The sequence below is a fragment of the Nicotiana tomentosiformis genome, chromosome 5, assembly GCF_000390325.3.
Source record: "Nicotiana tomentosiformis chromosome 5, ASM39032v3, whole genome shotgun sequence".
Classification (NCBI taxonomy): Eukaryota; Viridiplantae; Streptophyta; class Magnoliopsida; order Solanales; family Solanaceae; genus Nicotiana; species Nicotiana tomentosiformis.
In genome coordinates, this window is record NC_090816.1 from 137,112,257 (window position 1) to 137,136,069 (window position 23,813).

The 23,813-nt window shown below is 35.5% G+C and overlaps 3 protein-coding genes and 1 long non-coding RNA gene across 4 annotated transcripts; all 4 read left to right on the forward strand.

The window, feature by feature from the left end:
- Positions 1–12,389: 12,389 nt before the first annotated feature.
- Positions 12,390–12,904, forward strand: LOC104118882 (cysteine proteinase inhibitor 6-like). Its single transcript, XM_009630264.2, has one exon. The coding sequence runs from the start codon at positions 12,414–12,416 to the stop codon at positions 12,834–12,836; it is 423 nt and encodes a 140-aa protein (XP_009628559.1). The 5' UTR covers positions 12,390–12,413; the 3' UTR covers positions 12,837–12,904.
- A 3,415-nt stretch (positions 12,905–16,319) lies between these two features.
- Positions 16,320–16,715, forward strand: LOC104118883 (cysteine proteinase inhibitor 5-like). Its single transcript, XM_009630265.4, has one exon. It carries the CDS (start codon positions 16,320–16,322, stop codon positions 16,713–16,715), a length of 396 nt encoding a protein of 131 aa, XP_009628560.1.
- A 705-nt stretch (positions 16,716–17,420) lies between these two features.
- Positions 17,421–17,783, forward strand: LOC104118884 (cysteine proteinase inhibitor 1-like). Its single transcript, XM_009630266.4, has one exon. It carries the CDS (start codon positions 17,421–17,423, stop codon positions 17,781–17,783), a length of 363 nt encoding a protein of 120 aa, XP_009628561.1.
- Positions 17,784–18,277: 494 nt separating this feature from the next.
- LOC104118886 (uncharacterized) lies at positions 18,278–21,777 on the forward strand. Its single transcript, XR_691326.3, has 2 exons — positions 18,278–18,579; positions 19,148–21,777. It is a non-coding gene; the product is annotated as an uncharacterized lncRNA (long non-coding RNA).
- The last annotated feature ends 2,036 nt before the right edge of the window (positions 21,778–23,813 follow it).

Genomic DNA, 23,813 nt, shown 5'->3' on the forward strand with positions numbered 1-23,813 from the left:
TCATTTATGGTATGTGAAAAAGTTCTCTTTAAGGTTTCACCGATGAATGGAATTATGAGATTCGGGAAGAAGGACAAGTTGAGCCCAAGGTTTATAGGCCCATTTGAGGTGTTGAGACGAGTTGGGGAGGTTGCTTATGAGCTTGAATTTCCTCCCAGTCTATCAGGAGTTCATCCGATTTTCCATGTATCTATGCTCCGGAAGTATCAGGCTGACCTGTCACATGTGTTGGACTTCAGCACAGTTCAGCTAGATAAGAGTTTGGGTTATGAAGAAGAGCCATTTTCCATTGTTGATAAACAGGTTCGCCAGTTGAGGTCCAAGAGGATTTCTGCAGTAAAGGTCTAATGGAGGGGCCAACCAGTTGAGAAAGCAACTTGGGAGGCCGAGGAGGACATGTGGAGCAAATATCCACACTTATTTAGTACTCAAGGTATTATTCTAAACCCGTACGAGGACAAACGTTTGTTTAAGAGGTGGAGAATGTAATGACCCAACCGGTCATTTTAACTTTTAGAAACCCATTACCTAAAATAAAACTCCCCGAACATGCTTTTATTAATTTATGACTCGTGGGGATGGTTGGTTCGGGATTTAGAAGTGTTTGGGTTGAAATCGGAACGCTTAGTTCCTTAAGTTGGCTTTAAATGGCCAAGTTTGACTTCGGTCAACATTTTAAGAAAATGATCCCGGAATCGGGATTTGACGGTTCCAATAGGTTCGTATGATGATTTTGGACTTAGGCGTATGTATGAATCAGGTTTTGGATAACCCGGGAGCGTTTTGACGCTTAATAGTAAACATCAACTATTTGAAGATTTAAAATTCTTTAAATTTGGTTTGGAGTAGGTTTTTGAGTAATTGAAGTTTGTTTGGAATTCCGAGTTTGGGAATAGTTCTATATAGTGATTTAAGACTCGCACGCAAAATTTCATGTCATTCTGAGTAGTTTAAGTATATTTCGGCGCATTGGAAGTAAATTGAACAACTTGAAATTCTTAAGTTTGAATCAATTTGGTTTAGGGTATGATTCTTAGATTTGATGTTGTTTTACGCATTCCGAGAGTTCGAGCGAGTCCATTTTATGATTTCAAACCTGTTGATTTGTTCGGGCGGGGCCCCGAGGGTCCCGAGTGTTAACCGGACGAGGCTCGAACCAATTTTGTGAAATGGAGCAAGGACTGAAGCTCCCAGCTACTGTCATAATCGCACCTGCGCATGGAGAGCCGCAGGTGCGAGCCACCAATCGCAAGTGCGAACGAGAGGAGCCTGCCCAGCCATCACAGATGCGAAGCATTTGGCGCACCTGCGAACGCGCAGGTGCGAAGGCCCTGTGCGCAGAAGCGGAGGAATACGCAGGTGCGAAGAAATGGGCGCACCTGCGCTTGCGCAGAAGCAAGCAGCTCGTCCGCAGGTGCGGAGCCAGTCCAAGAGGAAAAATCTCATTCTTGCGAGGCTTTTTCGCATGTGCGAAAAATCTGCCTCGGCAGAACCTTAAAATGGACGAAGCTCAGTCCATTTTTGTTCATTTTTCCTCCATGTTTGCGCGATTTCAGAGCTCTTTTTGAGGAGTTTTCAACTAACAACTTAGAGGTCAGTTAGTTCTACACCCTTTGAGTTAAATACATAGATTATGGGTAGATTATAACTAGTAAATCTTAGAAATCAAGGGTTTAGGTGAAAAACCTAGATTTTTATAAAAATGAGATTTTAACCACGAAAATGGTTATGGAATTGGATAGAAATTATATATTTAAGTTCTTGAGATTATGGGTAACGTTTCCATCCGAAAATTTCCGGAATCCGGGCACGTGGGCCCGGGGTAAATTTTAGGAATTTTACCGTTTTGGATAGGATAATTTAGTTAATATATAAATTTCGAATTATTGAGCATATATTAATTATTTTGTATAATATTTGGATAGTTTCGGATTTTTCGGCGTCGAATCGAGAATTTTACGCGACGCAGTAATCGGAAAGTGGACTTTGAGACAAGGTAAGTCTCTTATCTAATCTTGTGAGGGGGAAATTACCCCATAGGAATTAAATTAATTAATTGTTGCTAATTGCGGGGGCTACGTACGCACGAGGTGATGAGAGTCCGTACGTAGCTACTATAAATGCTAAAGCCCGGGTAGTTTAGGACTCAAAGCATGAATTACTTGTGTAAATTATATTCTTTATTAATTAAATTATTTGATGTGTATATTGTGATTTGTTATGAAAGGTAGTAAAAGATGAATATCTTCATATGCTTAATTTTTGTTTAGATTAAATAAATTATTAATAAAAATTGTTCATACTCTCGAATTTATCTTATAATAAGCACACTCTCATTTCCGGAGGTGCATAAGAAAAATGTTCTCCTTTCTTGTGGAGCGGGCCGAATGTCTCGGCAGGATAGATGCATCTATAGATCGTGCCGCATCGGTCGGCAGTGTACATGCCACTCTGTATCGGGTCGTACGTCCTCAGCAGAAATCGTGCTTAATAATAATAATTACACGATACCTTAATAGTTTATTTCAGCTTGCAAAGCTAATTGATAAATTGAAAAATCCTTAGAATTTAATGAATTATTATTCCTGCTTGTTAAGGAAATAAATTGTTATTCCTATAAATGAGATTAATTGATAAATTGAAAATTATTTGAAATTGAAGGAATTTAATTAATATATTGAGAAATGTTGCATTTGAAGGAATTTGATTATTTCTGCTGGTTAAATAAATTATTGTAAATTATGTGAATCGTGTTGATTAAGATATTCTAGTTTTATTTCAATTATTATTATTGACCCATAGTGAGTGTCAAAGTCGGTCATCTCGTCTCTACTATTTCGAGATTAGGCTTGATACTTACTGGGTACACGTTGTTTACGTACTCATAGTGGTGAGCTGCCTTTCTGAGCTATTTTGCAGCTACTAGTGTCTCTCATTGTATTTTTGTTTCATTCTGTCCATTGTTATTTCAGACAGTATTAGAGGTTTTGTATAATCTACTAGATGCTCATACACTTGTGACGCCAGGTCTTGGCACACACATTGGTAAAATTTGGTGTCTTATATTTTTCTTGGATTTAAATTTTATCGATATATATTTAATTTATTAGTTGGCTTGCCTAGCTATAGTGTTGGACGCCATCATGACCTATAGGTGAAATTGGGTCGTGACATTTGTATTGTATTTAAATATTATATTTTCAAACTTAAAGAGAAATTGTGGTTTATTGAGATTATCGGCATGCCTAATATCGAGATAGGCGCCATCACGACAGGTTGGGATTTTGAATCGTGACACTGAGGAAGGTTCATAACGCCTTTTCAGTTGTTTAATTAGTTGAGTAATCCTTTCTAGAGTTCATTTTCCTTATGTATCACGTTCGAGTTTGTAGCTTATTGGTACATTGCGGCATCATATCAGACTTTTGGTCATGTCTGGGGTGGCTTGTTGCCTGAGCAACTTATACTGGGTGAGACGAGATTTTTGGATCTGGGATCAGTGCAATCGGATTATATGAAGTATATTAAAGAGCAAATACCATTATTTGGTTCATAATGGAGTGATGATTCTAGTCAAAGGGAGAAATTCAATGATTTGTTGACTCTGCAGTTGGTTATGAATTTCTACACATCTCTTCCGTCGTAGCGGTATTGCAAGAGTTGGAACAAGACTTATATATGTCATGAGGTGCATTGTGAGCATCAGATTCGTGAACTTTTGGCTATTGTTATCAAAGGATGTTATTATGGTCATGTGAGTTATGCAGTGCATAATGTGAATTCAGCAAAGTTATGCAATCATGTATCGGTGCATCGCGTAGTGATTGACACGGTGTTCGTATATTGGAAGCAGGCATGGCAGAGAATTCTGTATGTTGGAACTGGGCTCTAAGGCTTATTTGCCTAAATAAAAGAAATATCTTCAGGTTTGATCGAGCTAATGTGCTCAACTGAGTTGTGGTAGCACGGGTAGGTGCACGAGGTGTTAAACAGTGATTTCGAACAACTCCAGCGCAATTCATATCACATTCGAGGACGAACGTATGTTTAAGTGGGAGAGAATGTAACGACCCGACCGGTTGTTTTGAGCCCCGGCACGTCATTCGGCGGTTCGAAGCCTTGAGTAGCTTCACTTCAGGTATTATGACTTGTACGCGTGATCGGAATTGAATTTCGGGAAGTTTGGAGTTGATTTGGAAAGCAAAATTCTAAATTATTAAGCTTTAAGAGTTGACCAAACTTTTACTGTTGAGTAAACGATCTCGGAATAGGGATTTGAAGGTTCCAACATGTTCGTATGATGATTTTGGACTTGGGCGTATGTCCGGATCGAGTTTTGGATGACCCGGGAGCGTTTCGGCGCCAATTGTAGAAGTTGGCATTTTGGAAGAATTTCATAAATTTTAGTTTGAGTTGCATTTCAATGTTATCGATGTCCGTTTGGGATTATACGTCTGGGAAAAGCTCCGTATGGTGATTTTGGTATTGGGAGCGCGTCCGGAAGTGGATTCGGAGGTCCGTAGGTCATTATGGGGCCATTTGGCGAAAGTTAGAAATTTGAAGGTTTTTGAGAAGTTTGACCGGAAGTGGACTTTTTGATATCGGGGTCAGATTCCAGATTTCGGAAGTTGGAGTAGGTCCGTAATGTCAAATGTGACTTGTGTGCAAAACTTAAGGTCAATCCGACGTGATTTGATAGGTTTCAGTATCGAATGTAGAAGTTAAAATTTTAAAGTTCATAAAGCTTGAATTGAGTTGCGATCTATTATTTTGATATTATTTTATGTTATTTGAAGGCTCGCCTAAGTTCGTAATGTGTTTTGGAACGTGTTGGCATAATTGGTTGAGGTCTCGAGGGCCTCGGGTGTGTCTCGGATCGAGTTCAGACGGATATTGGACTTTGAGGAATTGCTGGTTTCTGGGAATCTGGTTTCATCTTCTGCGATCGCGAAAGGTTAAGTGGACTGGTGGGATTTTTTACTCTACACGATCGCGTATAATGGTTCGCGTTCACGGAGGGTTGAGTGGGAGGTTATTCGCGTTCGCATCGGGGCTATCGCGAACATGCTGAGTTAATGGGGATGGTCCGTTTGCTGAAGGTTGTTCTATGTGATCGCATAGAGGTTTTCGAGATCGCGAAAGTGGAAGGGGCTGAGCAATGCGATCGCGTTCGCGAAGGGAAGCTTTTAGACAGCTGTTGTTTGGCCTTCGCGATCGCGAGTGGATTGCCGCGATCGCGAAGGGGAAAGACCTGGGCAGTGTTCTTTTAAAATCGAGGTTTTGGCTCATTTGCACTTCATTTCCTCCATGGGAGCCGGTATTGGAGCGAATTTGAAGCTCCATCTTCATCATCTATGTCAAGGTAAGAGATTCCCACCTATTGCAAGTTAAATATAAGGTTTATATACGGATTTAGATATGAAAACTAGTAGAAATTTGATATTTTGAAGAAAGACCTAGAACTTGGTATTTTGGATTTTTGCCACGAAATTAGGGCATGGAATTGGGAATAAAACATATATTTGAGTTCATAAGACTATGGGTAATAATTATCTTCGAACATTTTCGAAATCCGGGCACGTGGGCCCGAGGGTGATTTTATCGACTTTTCGAACGAAGTTGGGAATTGTTGTAAATAGGATTATAATAAGTATTAGAGTATATATTTATGGATTTGCGTACTTATTGACTATTTTTGGAGCGTTGGGCATCAATTTGAGTTGATTGAATGGTTTGGGAGCCGGTTATAAAACTTCGGAGCGAGGTAAGTCTCCTTTCTAACCTTGTAAGAGGGAATTAACCCCATAGGTGAATTAAATAAATGTTTGTACCTAATTGTGGGGGCTACATACGTATGAGGTGATAAGAGTCTGTACGTAACTACTATTATGCTATTGTCCGGGTAGTTTAGGACCCGTATCATGCTATACTTGGAATGTTTGTGCCCTCACTTGCTAATATAATCACTTAGTCATGATAGAAATTGATAAAAGAATTGTATAAGGTTAAATTCACTTACTTGAAAGTTTGTATGAGATATTTGACTGTAAATGAGAAACTTATGTTTTCTTGAAAAAAAATTGTTATTTGTGGATAGGGCCGAGAGCCTCGGTAGTAAATAGATGCATCTATGGTTCACGCCATTCGACCCTCTGGCAGTGCACAGTTTAAATATTTGTTGGATCGGGCCGTACGACCTCGGCATGATTTGCGCATGACTTAATTGATTGTTTTGAAATTATTGATAATTGATATGGCCTCATTGGCCGGAGATATAAATTGTTGAAAGACGAGAATAAATTTGGAAACCCTCATATTAACAAGAGAATTATTTATATGCTTCATGTTATTGAGTTTACAGTTGCCTTATAAAGTCCATAATTTATCATATCATCGGTATATTGATTATAGCCCATAGTAAGTGTCCTAATCGACCTCTCGTCATTACTTCTTCGAGGTTAGGCGGGATACTTACTGGGTACGCGTTGATCTACATACTCATGCTACACTTGCTGCACATTTTTATATAGGTACACATATGTTTAGCGGCCTTGTGGGCGTAGAGGCGTGATTATGGCGGGGACTTAGGTGATCTACATTCTATTCGACGCACCGCAGCCAACAGAGTCTCCTTCAGAGTACTTACATTATTCCTGTCCAATTTGTATTCCGGACATCTATTGTATTTTATTTTACATTCCTAGTTAATACTCATGCACTTATGACATCGGGTTTTGGGATGATTATGGATTGCACTGTATTGAAATTTTTAAAGATATTATTATGTATTTTTTAAACTCTATCTTCTACTATTTAATTGAAGGGAAAAACTATGATTTCAAAAATATTAAAATGAGACATGAATTAAGTATTTAGTGTTGGCTTGCCTGACAGCGGTGTCCGGCGCCATCACGACCTTTAATGGATTTTGGGTCATGACAAATAATAACTTGAAGAAGAGATTAGAAGAATCAAAAGGCAAATGGCCAGAAGTGTTACCATAGGTGTTGTGGGCCTATTGAACAACAGCAAAAACAAGTACGGGTGAGACTCCATTTTCGCTTGTTTATGGTGCATAAACTTTAATTCCAGTAGAGATAGGTGAACCAAGTATGAGATACACATTACTGAGGAAGCAAATAAGGAGGAGATGCGAGTAAATTTGGATGTATTAGAAGTAAGGAGAGAAGCAACATTAATCCGAATGGCGGCTCAAAAACAAATGATTGATCGATATTACAACAGGAAAGCTAATTTGAGATACTTCAAGATTGGGGACTTTGTCCTCAAAAAGATGTTCCGATCGACAAAAATGGCCAACGCAGGAAAGTTGAGTCCAAATTGGGAAGACCCTTTTTGGGTTCGAGCTATCGTTGAAAATGGAGCATACGAGTTGGAACCATAGATGGCAAGGTACTATCATCAAACTGGAACGCAGTTCACTTGAAGAAGTACTACTTCTAGATGAGGAAAGTACCCATGGTCAGGTATCACGCAAGTTCAATTTGTTTTGTTCTTTTAAATTTTACTAACCATTTTAGATGATAGAAAAAAAAAAAGCAAGCCCATACCAAATGATGATATTAGACCCGAAAGGCACGCAGAATACTGAATTATTCCCGGTCTAGGTTACAACCTTTCTGATGAAAAAATAGTTATGCAGTCATCATCTAAATAAATGTCTCTGAGTCCCGTTCGTATTTTCCTTTTTAGGGAATGGACCAAAAGGAAGGAGTAATCCAGTGTTCAAGATTTCATACTTCAAGACTCCAACACTGGGGGACTATGCATGTAGAAGAAAGCAAAAGTCGCGAAAACACATCCTTCAGTTTAGCCTAAATAAAAAACCTTGAAGAAACAAACCTTTGGTATTTTTTAAAGGAGTGTGAACTCGCGAAAAGAATGCAAGATATTACATGTTCCTACGAGTTTTAGGTAAAGGCCAAAATTTAATCACGGAATAATATACCCGATTTTGTATTTACTCACGGGATAATAGACCAGATTTTATATTTTTAAATCTGCACAATAAAAGCAGTTATGAAAGTGTTGTACGAGCGATCATGAAAATAATGTATGAAATTTATTTGAAAGTTCAAAATATAAAACTTCCTCAAATTATTTCTTTTTTCATATCTACTTCATGTTTCATATATTTGACCCAATATGAAGATGAGACGTCATCTTCATCAGTGTCGTTAAGATAAAAGGGCTATCTTTTATAAAACCCCGTATTTATCAAAGTCACGGATTGTTAAGGCATTCTTAATGCAAGAAAAAGATCAAACATCAAAAAATCAAAAAGCATAATATGTGGCAAAAGCAACCGAAACATTTATAAAAACAAAAAGGTGCTAATCTATCATTAAAATTCCAAAATTAAGCTAAGAGAAAAAACAACATACGGAAGTCCCAAATAAAAGCTGGCAAAAAATAGGAGAAAACTAAGGAGCATCATCAACGGGGGTATCATCAACGGGAGAAGAAGGATTAACTTGAGCAGAAGAGGCTTGAACATCGGCTCTACCAGGAACAAGTCCATACCCATCACCCTTGGAACCTTCATTTTCGGGTGAGGAAAAGCTTAGTCAAAATCCTCATAGTTGGATTCAATTAGAGTCTCGAGGCGAGTATTCAAAAAGGCCCAACTCACATCCAATGATAGCTTATCCTCGAGAGCCTCATAATCCTTCTCCCACTGGTCAACCTTAGCTCTAAACTCTTCTTTTCCTGCTTCTGAGGCATCAAAGGCCATCTTCAAAGGAGCGAAAGAACTTTGCAAGAACTGAATTTTATTTGCAGAGGCACGGAGATCCTCTTGAGCTTGGGTAAGCATCTGAACCAATTCTCTCGCGTAAACCTCTTTTGATTAAGGAGTTCTTTCAAACTCCTTATCTCTTCAGTTTCCTTGGAAAGTTATTCAGCAAAAGAGGATTCCAGTATATCCTTCTCCTTCCCAACCTAACTAGAAGAGGCTTTTTCAACCGCTAGCTCGGCAGAAACCATCCTCATTTGCCGCTCCAAAGCGTTCTTATCTTCTGCAAGAACTTCCTTTTCTAGTTAAAGACCTTCGAATTGCTCCTTCCAATTGTCAACCTCGGTGTGAAATTCCATAACTTGTTGGTCCGCTTGAGAAACCCTTTTCATAAGCTCGGTACCAATCAAATTAATCTGCAAAAAAGTAAATGAAGAAGAGCTATGAATGAGGAAGAAAGAGGAACTGAAATAGAAGCTTATAGCTTTAAAGAAGAATGAACGATATCGTTTATTAAAGTCAGTGAGTTGTGGCTTTCTAATTTCTTCTTCTCCACGGGACCAATCAGTGGCTTCAACCACACGTCGACTTGACCAGATTTCCTCAGTAAGTTCCCATCTTCAGGGACATTAATTACCACTCTTTTCATCTCTCTCCTGCTACTAGAAGGTTCGGCCTCTGTATGAGAAACAGCCACGGGAGTAACAACCGGAGTAACATCAGACAAAGGCACTAAGGTGTTGATGGTAGACGAAGCTGGAAGGGAAACAAGAGGCAATTCTTCAGAGACAGACCCGAAATATTCTTCACCCTCAAAGCCTTGAGCAAACAATCTATCAACGGAACTTGGTGGGGGGTCAACAACATTTCATCAGAAATCACTAAAGGAACGTTCTCTGGCTCATCTATGAGTCTGAAAGGAATTGCAATGGAGGGAAGGTCATGAGAGGGGGTGCCTCATCATCAGAAACTGCGCGTCTCCTGACGCTTGGCTTTCACACCAAAGACCATTCCTTTGTTTCTTCTTCATCGTTAGAGCCATAAGCTTTGTCAGTTTTCCTTTTGGAGGAAAAAGCACTCAGTATCCGTTCCTGAGCAAGACTCACGTAAAGTCTGGTTGATTTAAACATATGCGGACTAATACCACGAATACCAAATCCTAACAAAAAGGAAATGGAAGGATGATAAATTCTTGTATAAACAAATATAAGAAAAAGAAGAACTATGAAGGTAAAACGTACCATGTGTCTTTACTTTCCAACCAAATTTTTGAGAAAGGAATTTCCAAGATCTTTTGTCCATAAGGGAAGCAGTTAACATTTATTCTACCCAATCACGGAAGTCGGTAATCTCATCAAAAACTTCTATGGTTGCTGCAAAACGGGTATGTGATTACAAGAAATTATGCAAGGTATATAGAAAAAGAAAAAGAAGAAGAAAACTTACGTGCAAAATTCTATTTTTCTGAAAAAGGCATGTTCTCTTCACCCACTACTCCACTAGTGGAAGCAACAATGAAACGGGAAAACCAGCCACGGTCTCGATCATCTTCAGATCTAACCAGCACCCTCTTACTTTTAGCCACGAGAGAAAAGACCCCTTCACGAAACATCTTGGGGGAGTAAAGGTGAAGCAAGTGCCGAAAGGTAAAAGGGACGGAAACCAGCTCCAACAAATAACGTAGGCAAGCAACGATCCTCCATATAATGGGGCCAATCTAACCAAGACACACGTTGAAATAATAACAAAACTCAATAATTACTAAATCAATAGGAGGCTTAAACCCCAAAGTAAAAGGGTAGGTATAAACAAAAGAGTAATCAGCATGATAAGAGGTGATTCTCTAATTGGCACCAGGGACTAAAACTGGGAAATTCGATTTCCAATGGCACTCTCGTCGAACCAAAGAAAGAAGACCGGTAGTGATCAAACTTGGATAAAGTTCAGCAAGGTTGAGAGAAGCTATAAAAGAAACTTGATTTCTCATGGTTTCACGGTCAGTTACAAAAGAAAATTCTTGGGGAACAATTTCTGTAACTATAGGTTCACGCACAGGTTTATTTAAATCCTTATTCCTAGAAGAAGATCTGGGGGTTAAAGGAGCCCTAGGTTTAGAAGAAGATGGCCTAGCAAAACTACTTTGAGAAAGAGGAACCACAGTTAGATAGTGAACCGAGACTACGGAGTCTACCACCTCTCCTACTTCTAGTAGGGGCAGTAGAAGGGGGCAGTTCATCAACAATCATAAATTTGCGAGGATTTGACGTTGTCAAAGACATGATTATCCAAGGAAATACAGAGGAAAAGGATGCAGAAATATAAAAAAAGAGTAATGTAATGGATGATGAAGAAGGAAAACTCCAAAAAATCAAAAAGAACGAAGTATTTATAAGAAGATACGACTATCGTTAAAACTTGTCATTATGAAGCGTCTTAATGGAACCATCACTTCGTGACTCGCACAGCCATAGGGAAAGAACCCTAAAAGGCACTGAGAAACTGCAGAACCAATCATAAGAGGCCACGTGGCGTGGGCAATATATAGATGTGGCAAGCGACACATCGATTATGAGAAAGGCATGATGATGCTCGAGAAGTGGCGACAAGGAATTCCTGCCATAAAAACTTACCACTTCTCGATATTCAATTGAGAATATTTAGAAAGTGGGGGGGACTATCTGTATTGGTGAAAAAAGTCACGACACGTGAAACGACATTAAGCTGACGAGGCATGACAAATGAAGGGTCTAAATAGCGACAAGTGGAATTCTCAATTAACCGAACTAAGGATGCGCGGAAGGTACGGGAGAAACACCCACGGGATAACAAAGAGAAAAGAACTGAGCCTGACAGTTGTCAAAGGAAAAACAGGAACAGAAAGAATGAAGACTGCAAAGAAGTGAAGATCCACGAACCAGAAATAAATAAGGAAGAGAAATCGGGAGCGGTTATAAGGAATCTTTAGTCATAAATATACAGTTACGGTTATTTATGGTAATGGACAATCAATACAGTTAATGCCCTTAATTAGTCCAAATTAAGTATGATAGCCGTTGCGATTGTATGCTCCTATATAAGGATGGGAATTTCATTTGTAAAAACAAGTGACGATTATTACTGAAATTCATACTATAATTCTTTGCTTACTCTCTAAATTTCCGGCCTTGATTTTGGGAAGTGTTTGCCAATTCGTTCCAAACTTTTCTTTGTTAATTATTTCCATCATTTCTTTTATTTCTCTTAAGATTATTAAAAAAGTGAAGTAAAACTTGGTTATCAGTAACCCGTTTTCTTCTATATATTGACTTTGGCCGGAAAATTTATTTTTAGTTAAACAGATTCATGCAATAATGTCAATTCAAATGAAATAGAAAAATAATTATTACAATTGCAGCAGATCTTCCTTAATGAGTAAAATTGTAATTATATCCAAATCACATGTATGTATTATTTAAAAATAATTCCTTTTTTTCCCTCGATTACTTAGGCAGATAATTTATTGTGAATCATATACCTACCTCTAAAGTAATCAACTTATCATCTAATTACCAAAACTTACCTATGTTTTTTACCAGACTATATTTTAAATTCTCCTATAAATATATCACACACCAGTTAGTGTAAAGTACACCAATAACAAATTCTTCTCAAAAGAAAAATGGCTTTCAAAATCAATTCTTTCCTTCTTATGACTCTTTCAATTGTAGTCATTGCTTCCATCTTTTGCCATGTTTCTGCGGCAAATGACGGTCGAAAGTTATTGGATTCATCCGATCTTGTATCGAATACTCCAGCTCTGTCCCAGTTATTTGGTGATTGGCAGCCAATAAAAGATGCAAAGGACCCTAAAGTGGTGAAAGTTGGTGAATTTGCAGTAGATGCATACAACAGAATATCAAATAGTTTTCCTTTGACATTTGAGAGTGTGTTAGGGGGTCAATTTCAAGTTGTTAATGGCATTACCTATAAACTGGTTATATCCGCAAGACAAAATGTCACAACTACTAACTATTTGGCTGTTGTCAACGAGCATTCTGGGGACAATGTTAAAACACTCATTTCCTTCGAAAAGTTTGCTTAAAAATTAAATGTATAAGCATTTACATCGTATTATTTAATAAAAGCATATGTATGAATTAAAATCTCAAATTTAGTGTACTGTTTACTTATTATGTTGGCTATATTAATTATGGTTTTTTAATTTCCTGTTTGGATGAATTTCATAATTCATCTTAATATATAGTATATGTTGACGTTTTATCTTGTTCAGCTTTTAAACGAGACAACATATGTTTCGATTGCCATACTTTAATTTTGAGAGTAGTGAATTTCAGAACTTTTGATATAAGTTATTGCTAAGTTGCAACAAAAAAAAAAGAGCTTGAATTGATTAGTGACTTGCGAGTTAAGATCCACGACTCGTTTAACACAAAAATAAGAACTAAAAGAGAAAATGAATAAAAGAATAGAAAAAAATAGAAGTCAACTGTCATTTTTTCTATTTAATCTTTTGATATTCGAGCTAGATCTGCCGACTTGATTAATTCGGTTTTGAACTTGATCGACCTTTAAAGGGACTAAGGGAGTAAAGTATTCTCTAACAAAAAAAATTTAGTTTTAGATCTCAAACTCATGATCACTAATCAAGGGTGAATGAATTTTAACCATCACGTTTTTTGATCATCCACTAATTAAAGATGAATAGATGTTGAAAACAATGAAAATACTAATTTATTTCCAAGTATTGCTGTATTTTCTATTACCGTGATCACATTTAGATTCTCTGAATAATGAATATTTAGTTTATACTTTGAGACTATGGACTAGGACCCTAAACTACCATCTATTTCCACGCTATATTCCTTATTACCGTGATTACATCTTTGATTTTCTAAATATATATTTTATTTTTTTTTACTTTGAGAGTGTGTAGAAGGGCCCTAAAGTATAATCATAGACATAAGCATTATAGTTTGATGTAAATATCGGGGAGATTTGTAGTCATACCCTATATTTGTGCCACCTTTTAATTTGTGTCCTATTTTTAAAAATTATTGGTTTGGTACCCGGTTAACAAAGCATCCGTAATAATATGATCATTATACCCTTGACAAAACATATAAAAGATGCATCACGCATAAATCACTTTACGATTCTCCTCCATCACTCCGTCCCTCCTCAGATCTTCTCTCGCATCTGCCATAATCACGAAACCAGAAAGTTGAACCAGATTCAAATTCCAAATTCAAAATTACAAAATACATTGTAAGTATTGCAAATCATCTTCAGAATTCAAATTAGTTTTTGAAGTTTTAATTCAATCAACCCATATATTCTAATCACACTTGCATGAAGTTATAGAATAAATTTATTTCTGGATACTGTTAAATGCATGACACATAGGAATTCAATAGTTTTGTCATGAGGACAAACATGCTGAAATTTTTGGTTTGTTTGCTAGAACATGATACTAAACAAGCTGAGTTTTTATATAATTTGCTAAATCTTCACACCAAAACGCTGAAGTCATTGTCTTGTAGTATAAACAAGCTAAAAAAATTTAGTTCATTTGCTAATACTTCAATACTAAAATATGCTAAAGTTTTGTCCTGGATTCAATAGTTTTGTCATGAGCTTTTTCCGAAACTTCAGCAGAAGATGTTGAAGTTGTTTAGTTCATTTGTAAGAACTTTAGGACAAACCTGCTGAAATTTTTCTCCTGCACTATGTAATTTTCTAGTGAATTTAACTAGCTCAGTTTTTACATAATTTGCTAAACCTTCACATCAAAACGCTGAAATCTTTATCTTGCAGTATAAACAAGCTAAAATTTTTAGTTCGTTTGCTAATACTTCAGCACTAAAATATGCTGAAGTTTTGTCCTGAATTCAATAGTTTTGTCATGAGCTTTTTGTGAAACTTCAGCAGAAGATGCTGAAGTTATTTAGTTCATTTGTAAGAACTTTAGGACAAACCTGCTGAAGTTTTCCTCCTGCACTATGTAATTTCCTAGTGAATTTAACTAGCTGAGTTTTTACATAATTTGCTAAACCTTCACACCAAAACGCTGAAATCTTTGTCTTGCAGTATAAACAAGCTGAAGTTTTTTAGTTCATTTGCTAATACTATAGCATTAAATATGCTGAACTTTTATCCTGGATTCAATAGTTTTGTCATGAGCTTTTTCAGAAATTTCAGCAGAAGATGCTGAAGTTGTTTAGTTCATTTGTAAAAACTTCAGGACAAACCTGCTGAAGTTTTTCTCCTGCACTATGTAATTTTTTCCTGCATGCTGAAGTTAAATTTAGTTCATGCTTAAATTTTGTCCTACATTAAACAACTTTTTCATGAGCTTTTTTTCGAAAACTTCAGTATAAACAAGCTGAAGTATTCTAGTACATTTGCTAAAACTTCAGCTTAAACGTGCTGAAGAACAGGAGAAGAGAGACAGAGACAGTAGAATGGCGTATATTTGGAGAGAAAGTAGTCTTTTAATAAAGAAGGGCAAAATCATCTTTTTAAAAGGCTTTTAACAAAAAAAAATGGGTACGGATGCAAACAGAAAAATAAAGCGGGTACAGGTTAAAAAGGGGCGACCAAATAGGGCTCCCCATGCAATTTTTACTAAATATTAGGTGCAAATAAGTATGGAAAAACGTAAAGACACCCCTTGACTTCTTGGTGAGTTTATTTCTTTATATTTTGACCCCCCTCAATGAAATTCCTGGCTCCGCCGCTATAAGAGATAATTAAGTATACCGAGGATATGACCCACGATAGCAAGGTGTGGAGGTCGAGGATTAGGGTTGTAGGTTGACAGATAATAGTGTGTTCCTCCTAGGCTGGCCATTAGTACGAGGACTATTTTTGTAATTTTCTATTTATGTTTCTTTATTATTACATACTGTGGCATTCACGCATGTTACATTATTGCTACTATTCTTTGCTACTTGATCATTTTATCTTCACTATTTCTTGAGCCGACGGTCTATCAGAAACAACCTCTTTATCTCTGTTAGGTATGGGTAAGGTCTGCGTACACACTACCCTTCACATATCTCGTTTATGGGATCAAACTGGATTTGTTTTTGTTGTTGTTTGTTTTCTCCATCTACGACCTACTACCCTAGTGAGGTTAGATTAAATTCTCTAATTCACTTTTTCATTTCTTATTTTTCCACGTTTTGAAAAAAAAAAGAAAAAAAGTAGCCACCTTGGTGGCTTTTTATAATTAAAAAATATGCAATGTTAATGAGGATTCATGCAATAATGTCAATTCAAATGAAATAGAAATCTTTTTATTAGAATTGCAACAAATCTTCCTTAAGTAGTAAAATTGTAATTATTTTAAAACCACTACTTGAAACAAATCATTTTTCCTAGACTAATTAGGTAATTAATTTATTTCGAATCATATACACATCGTAATCTAATCACCTCTAAAGTAATAAACTAATCATCTTACCTATTTTTGCCTATGCTTGCTTTCAAATTCTCCTATATATAAGTCTATCACCATTAGTGTTAAGCACTCCACTAGCAAATTATTTTTCTTAAAAGAAAAATGGCTTTCAAATTCAATTCTTTTCTTTTTGTGATTCTCTCAATTGTAGTAGTTGCTTCCACCTTCTCCTATGTTTCAGCTCGCGTACCGAATACTCTAGCTCCGTCCCCGTCAACAGATGATTGGCAACCCATAAAAGATCTAAAGGATTCTAAAGTGATAGACATTGCAAATTTTGCAGTAAAAGCGTACAACGATAAAATAGAAGGTTCTGATTTGAAGTTTAGGAAAGTGTTGGAGGGAAAATTTCAATTAGTTGCTAATGGCATTACTTATCAATTGGTTATTGCCACCACGGAAGAAGATATTGATGATGAGGATTTAGCGGTTGTTTTTGAAAATTCTAAGGACAATGTTAGAAAACTCATTTCTTTTGAAAGTTTGCGCAACAACTAAGTATTATAAGCATCTACAACCCATTGTTTAAAGAATGAAATAGCTCAAATTTAATGTTTCGTTTAGTATTGGTTATTCTGTTGGCAATATTAGTTATGGATTTTTCTTTTTCTTTTTCTTTTTTGAAGAATCTCATAAATCGTCTTCAACGTATGGACATTTTATCTTGTTCAACTTTAAACGAACAACATATATTTCAATTGCATTATTTTTAATTTGACAATGATGAATTCAGATCTTTTATATGAGCGATTGCTAATTGCAACCAAAAAAGAGCTTTAATTAGTCACTTATGAATTTGTAGCGACTTTAAGATCGCTCCAAGTACTACCGTTACTAAATGTTATTTGTAGCGCAGTAACCAATGATAGAAACAGGAAAGTAAATACATGAATAAATTAAAAAAATTCAATATCCAATTATATATATAAAAAGAAAGTTTTAACTTAATATACACAGCTGAACCTCTTCCGTACACCTAGCCCAGGCCCTTGCCCATAACAGGAATTTAGAACTTTCGTGAAAGTGAACTGCAAATATTGGAAATCAAGTCACATGACAACTGTCGGTTCCCCACGTACCTACCACCTAATTCCTTTAAATAAGTGCACCCATTAAACTCTTTTAAAAATAACCATTTTCCTCAGTATTTTCATTCTCAAAATCCTCGCAATACAAAAAGAAAAAGAAAAAGAAAAAGAAAAAATGACCATCAAATTGACCTCTATTTTCTCCGTGACTCTCTCAATCTTGTTAATTTCTTCCTTTTTCTTCCAAATCTCCGCCGCGTTGGGCGGCGCAGCAGGTAGTTGGAAGCCTTTAACTGACGTAAATGCCCCTGATGTGGTGGCGATCGGGCAGTTTGCGGTGAATGAGCAAAACAAAGCGGCAGGGACAAAATTGGAATTTCAAAGTATCGCGAAAGGAGAAACTCAAGTCGTCGCCGGCACAAATTATCGACTTATTATCAACGCCAAGGACGGCGGTTCTGTTCATAAATATTTGGCTGTTGTTTGGGATAAGCCTTGGGAGAAAGTTAAGAAGCTTACTTCTTTCAAAGAAATGTAAGGTGCGTTCATTATAAGCGCGATCTTATTATTAATACGAGTATATATTTTAATGTTTTTTTTTGTATTTCTATATAGTTGAAATATGTTTACGGAACTCGTCCTAGATCCACCTGTCCTTGATTAATGAAGGGAAAAAAATGAGAAAATGTGATGCTGGTGTATGTAGGGTTAGTTGTTTCTTTATGTGTAATATTTGAAGACTTGTAATAAAAGTAAAGATATGGTGTTTGTTTTATTGTATGTGACGTGATTTATGGTTTACATTACTAATGTTGGACGACGGATTTGCTTCTTTGGTCCTTTGCCTTTGAAATTGTTGATCTAAGGTCGTTTTGGACAAAATATTCGATTTGGAGTATATTTTACTAGATCGACATTTGAGTCACTTGAACGTTATTATTGACTTGTCAAAGACTCAATAATATATATATATATTCTATTTCTACTTATTTAGAAGCGGGAGTTGAGGTGCTTTTCGTCGTCCTCAGGGTTATTTTGGGAATTCGCAATGGTTCTGCTGAAGAATATCAACAGCTGCATTGGAGTTGGCAAACTGTTTGTTATGCCCTTATAGTTTTACGATTTTACCTTTGTCTCACTTTGTGTAAATAACTCTAAAATCAAGGACAAAATTAGACTTGAAAATGCGGCAGTGCAATGGGACCCACAACATTTACGCAAGCAGACACCTGTCATCATTTTTGATAATACGAAAGCGTAACAAAATCCTAGGCTTTCAGTCTTTTCTCTTATCTCCTCCGCCTGAAGCTCTCTTTCTCCGGTGGAATCTACATGTGAGTTCACTCTTTCCCTCTCACTAGAGCTCTCTGTTTGTTAGGTCTGTGGTTGATTAGGAATGCTTGGGCTGCAAATTTGAGTATTTTAATCTTTCTTTGGGTATCTTTTTGGTTTGTTGATTTCCTTTAGAAAAAGTTTGTGTTTGTTTCGATATTTCATTTTTTAGCACCGGGAACAACTACAGTTCCCAGGTTTCTCGTCGAATTAAAGTGTTTACTTTGGATTTCTTCTCGGCTTCTCGCTATAGGGACTGTGTGGTCACATAAAATTCAATTAGTGCATATGAGCCATTAGAATGAGTGTTACCACTCGCTTTGCATGGTGGAGTGTGGAACCTAAAATTTATTTAATAGCGCCCCATTCAATAAAACTTAACAGAGAGCATGTAAATTTTAAATATCTATTTGGGTTAGGAAGAGTAATAAGGCCTAAATAAGTGACATATTTGACGTGTCTATCCATTATTTTTAGTTGTTATTTTGTTTGAAGCTTGGTCAAGGAGCTGTTTTAGCTGGTCATTAGAGTATTTCGAAGAAGAAATAATGCTTCGTAATCTATTTTTAGCATTTCCAGGGGTTCAGGTCTTATCCTCAACTGGAATAGAAGTTTATGTTTCCTTCACTCTGACTTCAATGAACAATCTGAAGGTAACTTTTATCGTATTTTGGATTCGGTTTTTACTCTGCATTGTAGTGATTACGTACTTGGGTGTGGCTATATATGGTTTTGAAAGCTGTTGCCAAAAGAACTGACAATAGAGCACAATAGGGAGGCATAATGAAGCCTAGCAATGCTTTATTTCTTTTAAAGAAACTAACAACACGAATTAGCTAAGTAATGGTCTATGCTTCAGAGGAAATATAGAAACATCATGGTACACTGTAAGCAAAAAGATTCAAAAGGATGTAAGTAATAAAACCAAATTTATAGTGAAAAAAGAAAAGCAAATGTAAATGAAAATTAGACCTATTCAATCACATGAAATTTAGAACTAGGATGAAGAAAGTATTTTCTCATATCTAGTTGACTTGTAAAGGCAAAGGAAGTTAAGCATTCACTAATCTAATTGATAAAGAGGATAAACGATATTATCTCTGTTCTAGCGGCTGTATTGATGTTGCTAATAGGAGGTTGCCGTAGTTAAAATTCCCAGAAATTTGTGCATTTGTTATTTTTTGAAATTCAGAACTTGGTAGTTAAACGGTTGACACGGATATGAGAGGGAGCAGAGCATAATTTCCTTCTTTATCCATCTGCAAGAACATAATAATACAGACGAACCAGTCTTCAATTTTCTTAAACATGCTCTTGGTTAATTGCAAGGAAGTTAGATTTGTCACGTTATTATGTTGGTAAGATTTGGCTGAGGGTTTCACAAACAATTAGTTTTGTCCATTAACTATGGTCCTGCAGTTGCCACCCTATATCTATAGATAGAACGCTGGTTGTAACATAGATGACTGCACTTCAAAATGATCAATAATTTCAGCAACTACGCTCATCTACATTCTTACTCAAGCCTACAACAAAGAGCTTTCTGGTTCAGAATTTGATTATAGAAAGGTATATCTAATAATTATAATTCCCTCATTTTCCATGGGATTGCCTGGATGAGTGTGAGAATTGATTAATGAACTATCAATTTGTTATCAAAGAGGAGAATGTTGGAGTGATTTCATTCCCAAGCATTCAATGTCTAAAGCAGCGGAGTTCGCTTTGATATGAAGGCTACAAAGTAATTAAACAAAGCAGTCTAAATGCAAGTAAAGATGCTTCCAAGAGACAATTTCTGTTAGGGGATAAATATATCAATATCAGTTCACCTTTAATTATGGTTGCATGTGTTGCTTATAGCAACTGATACAATAATATCAATTGTTCTTTTTATTTTGTCGGTACTCTTTCTGGTAATATATAACAAATAAAGATGGATTGAATAATTCCTATTTCATGAAACATCTCCAGAACTATAATATTGTAATAGCTCATAGATTTTGAGAAGGCGTTACTTGAGGCAAATTGTTCTCATATATGATCCTCATCAATATAGTATGTGGTTCTAAGAGGGTTACACTGTGTAATAGCATCTTGTTTTTGAAAAGAATTCAGATATACTATAAAATAAACTTTCCCACTTGAGTATATTGTTGTCCATTGTTCAACTGAAAAAGTTTAAGGTGGATTTTGGGCCATTATTGGAAAATAAATATTTGAGAAGTTATTTGCAAGAGTTTTTTAATGAATGTTCTTTAGTTCATTAGCAACCAATTGTATTAGTAGTGGATTCGTAGGTTGTTTGTTGGTGATGAGTCAGTTATTTTCTCTTGGTACTTTTTATTCTTTGTTTATTCAGTGACAATATATGTTTATGTGTTATGTATCTACGAAAGTCTCTAGGTATGCTGCACTTATAGTGAAACAAACCATATTGATGAAGATCACCCAATTACAATGCATGCATGTTATGGTAGCTAAGAAACAGTGCTACTCTGTTAAACTCTTAAAACACTAAAATAATTACCTACAAAATTAAGCATGGCTAAAAAGCCAAATTGACCATGGTGAGTGTTTTTTGGCTTTACTTGTTTTCTGGTAAAGAGAGTTACATTTATTAGACTGGTCTATAACATCTAGGATTTGTTTGTTTTTTGGTTGTAAATCCTGCTATTGAAAGTCTTAAGAATTCGATATTTGACTTACAAGAAGAAACATGTCTCTATGAATACGTATATGTGACTGTAGTTTAAGTTTGCTTTGTAATTTCAATTTGCTCGGATTATTTTTGATGAGGGGAACTAAAAGGATATTTGGCGGGAATTTGATATGCAACACATATTATTCTTTTCATTAAATCAAAAGTATTAGAAACAACTTTTCTATCCTCACAAGGTAGAGGTAAGGCAATTCTGACATTTCATGTGCAACTGTGCTTTAATTCTGTGGTGCTAAATTGCTTTGTATATTGTACATTTACTTATCTGGACAAAATAACCATAAAATTGCTGAACCACGGGGTCCCAGTCTACTTTTGTAGCTGACACATTTGCAGCCTTTTAGCTACTCTCTGACTATGTGGACTTCCTTTACAGAAGTAACTTTAACAGTATAGTTACTTGTGCATATTACTATTATGAACTGGTCAAAGACATGCGTTGGATGATCTGTTTATATAAGTTGTAATTATTATTGGAAAATTATCCATGAGACGTTCTTTATTTTTTTTCTGTGTGCAATTAATAATGATGTTTAGGAATAGTGTACAAGTAGCTAGCTTATGACACATTACTAGACTTCTGAATATCCAGGAGTTTCCTCTAATTCAAGTTCATTTTTCTTTTTGTTTTTGCAAAATTTGGAAAAAATATTCAGAATTTGTTTTTCAACCATTGCTCATTAATAACTAGAGAAAAGTTTTTCAGCACTGAGGATTTGACTGGTTAATTTTTAGTATACTGTATTTTCAAACATATTTTAAATAATTTTATTTCTAAGATTGTAATTACTGATTAGTAGTACTAGATGTAAATTTATTTTTAGACTCTTTTAAATGCTCCAAGAGTATCAAATGCATGATACTTTTCAGTGATTTTACATGTACATTTGAGTATGTTTAGGCTACCATAACCATGCGTCGGAGCTAGAGCTTCCGATACTAGTTTTGGTCTAAATTATGTACTTTTTTTAAAAAAGTCATTGAATATATACAAATTATTAATTTAGAACTCAATAACTCAGAAGAAATAAAATTCCGAAGCCATTAATTTTAAATTCCGGTTCCGCCTCTGATGCGGGTCTACTTAAGCTTTCTTTGAATGATTACACCAATTATGCAATGTTAAAATCAACTAAGTATGAATTAAATCAATAACTAAATTGGTAATTCATTTAAAGCTTAGTATGTTAAACTACTAATTAAACTCATAAAATTATAAGGATTAATAGATTAGGAAAAATTATAGTAATAATATGTGAACCAAATAAACTCATAAAAATATAAGGATTAATAGGTTAGAAAAAATTATTGTAAAGTTAATTGAGAAACTAATTTAAAGTTGAAAAACTTAAATCTTATAACTTCTATTTACTTAAATACCTTTAAATTGGATGTCGTGTCACAAAAACGAATAACAATTATACTGTCTCACAATGTACTTATCTTATATATGAATAATTGCAGCTGACAAAACCATTTCCAGACCTGGCAATTTCTTATATGTAGCTTACTCATTTCTATTTATGTTTGTGGGGAGACTGATTTTTTATTTTTAACTCATTCAACTCATTATTCATTAGAGGGAAATTTAAATTGTTATCAAATCATTTTGTAATACCTTTTACTATGGTTAACTTCGGTAATTTCAGTTCGAAAAAGCTCTTAATATAGTGACCGTATCAAATACTATTTGGGTTAGTAAAATACTTGCACAATGTTTTACGAGTTAGTTTGGTAAAGTCAGTTGAAAAAAGACATATTTTTTGTTAGTTTATCTCTGCAATAATAAACGCTGAACTTCTTACGTATTGCAAGTACTCCTGCTTGAAAAATATTAACCGATATTACAAGTGATTCTTGTCTTCATCACAGAGCAATACTTTTTAAGCAAGGCTTACCATGCTACTCTTTACGCTGTCAAACAATATTTATCGAAATAAAACACGCTCTAATCCAAAGTGTTGGGCCCGAGCGAGCCCGGACTGGTCCCATCTAGTATATATATATATAGATAAGCTACATGTTTGTATGAGTTTCTCACATTATCGATTTCAAGATCTATAAAGAATGAGGGCTTCAGTAGGTGAACTTACAATCAACATAATACTAGTCAATTTATATCGAATCCTCATATATATATATCAACAATATTATCTTCGTTGGACATAAGAATTTTTTTACTTTTTTTCAAATAAAAAAATCACTTTTTTTTCAAAATCAATATTTGCCATAAAATTTACAATTTTCATTTGAAGATAAATTTTAAAAATTTTCAAAAATTTGAAAAACTCCAAAAAGCTATTTATCAAATTTTCACTCACAAAACTTCAAAAACAACCCAAAATTATATTCATGTCCAAACATAACTCTAATTTTCAAATACTATTTTCACTTGAAAAAAAAAAATTCACTTTTATCTTGAAATTTTACAATTCTTATGTCCAAACGCCCACTAAGGGTGTCAACAAGAGTTTGAACTTTGAACTATGGAACGTTACAAATATAGCTAGCATACGA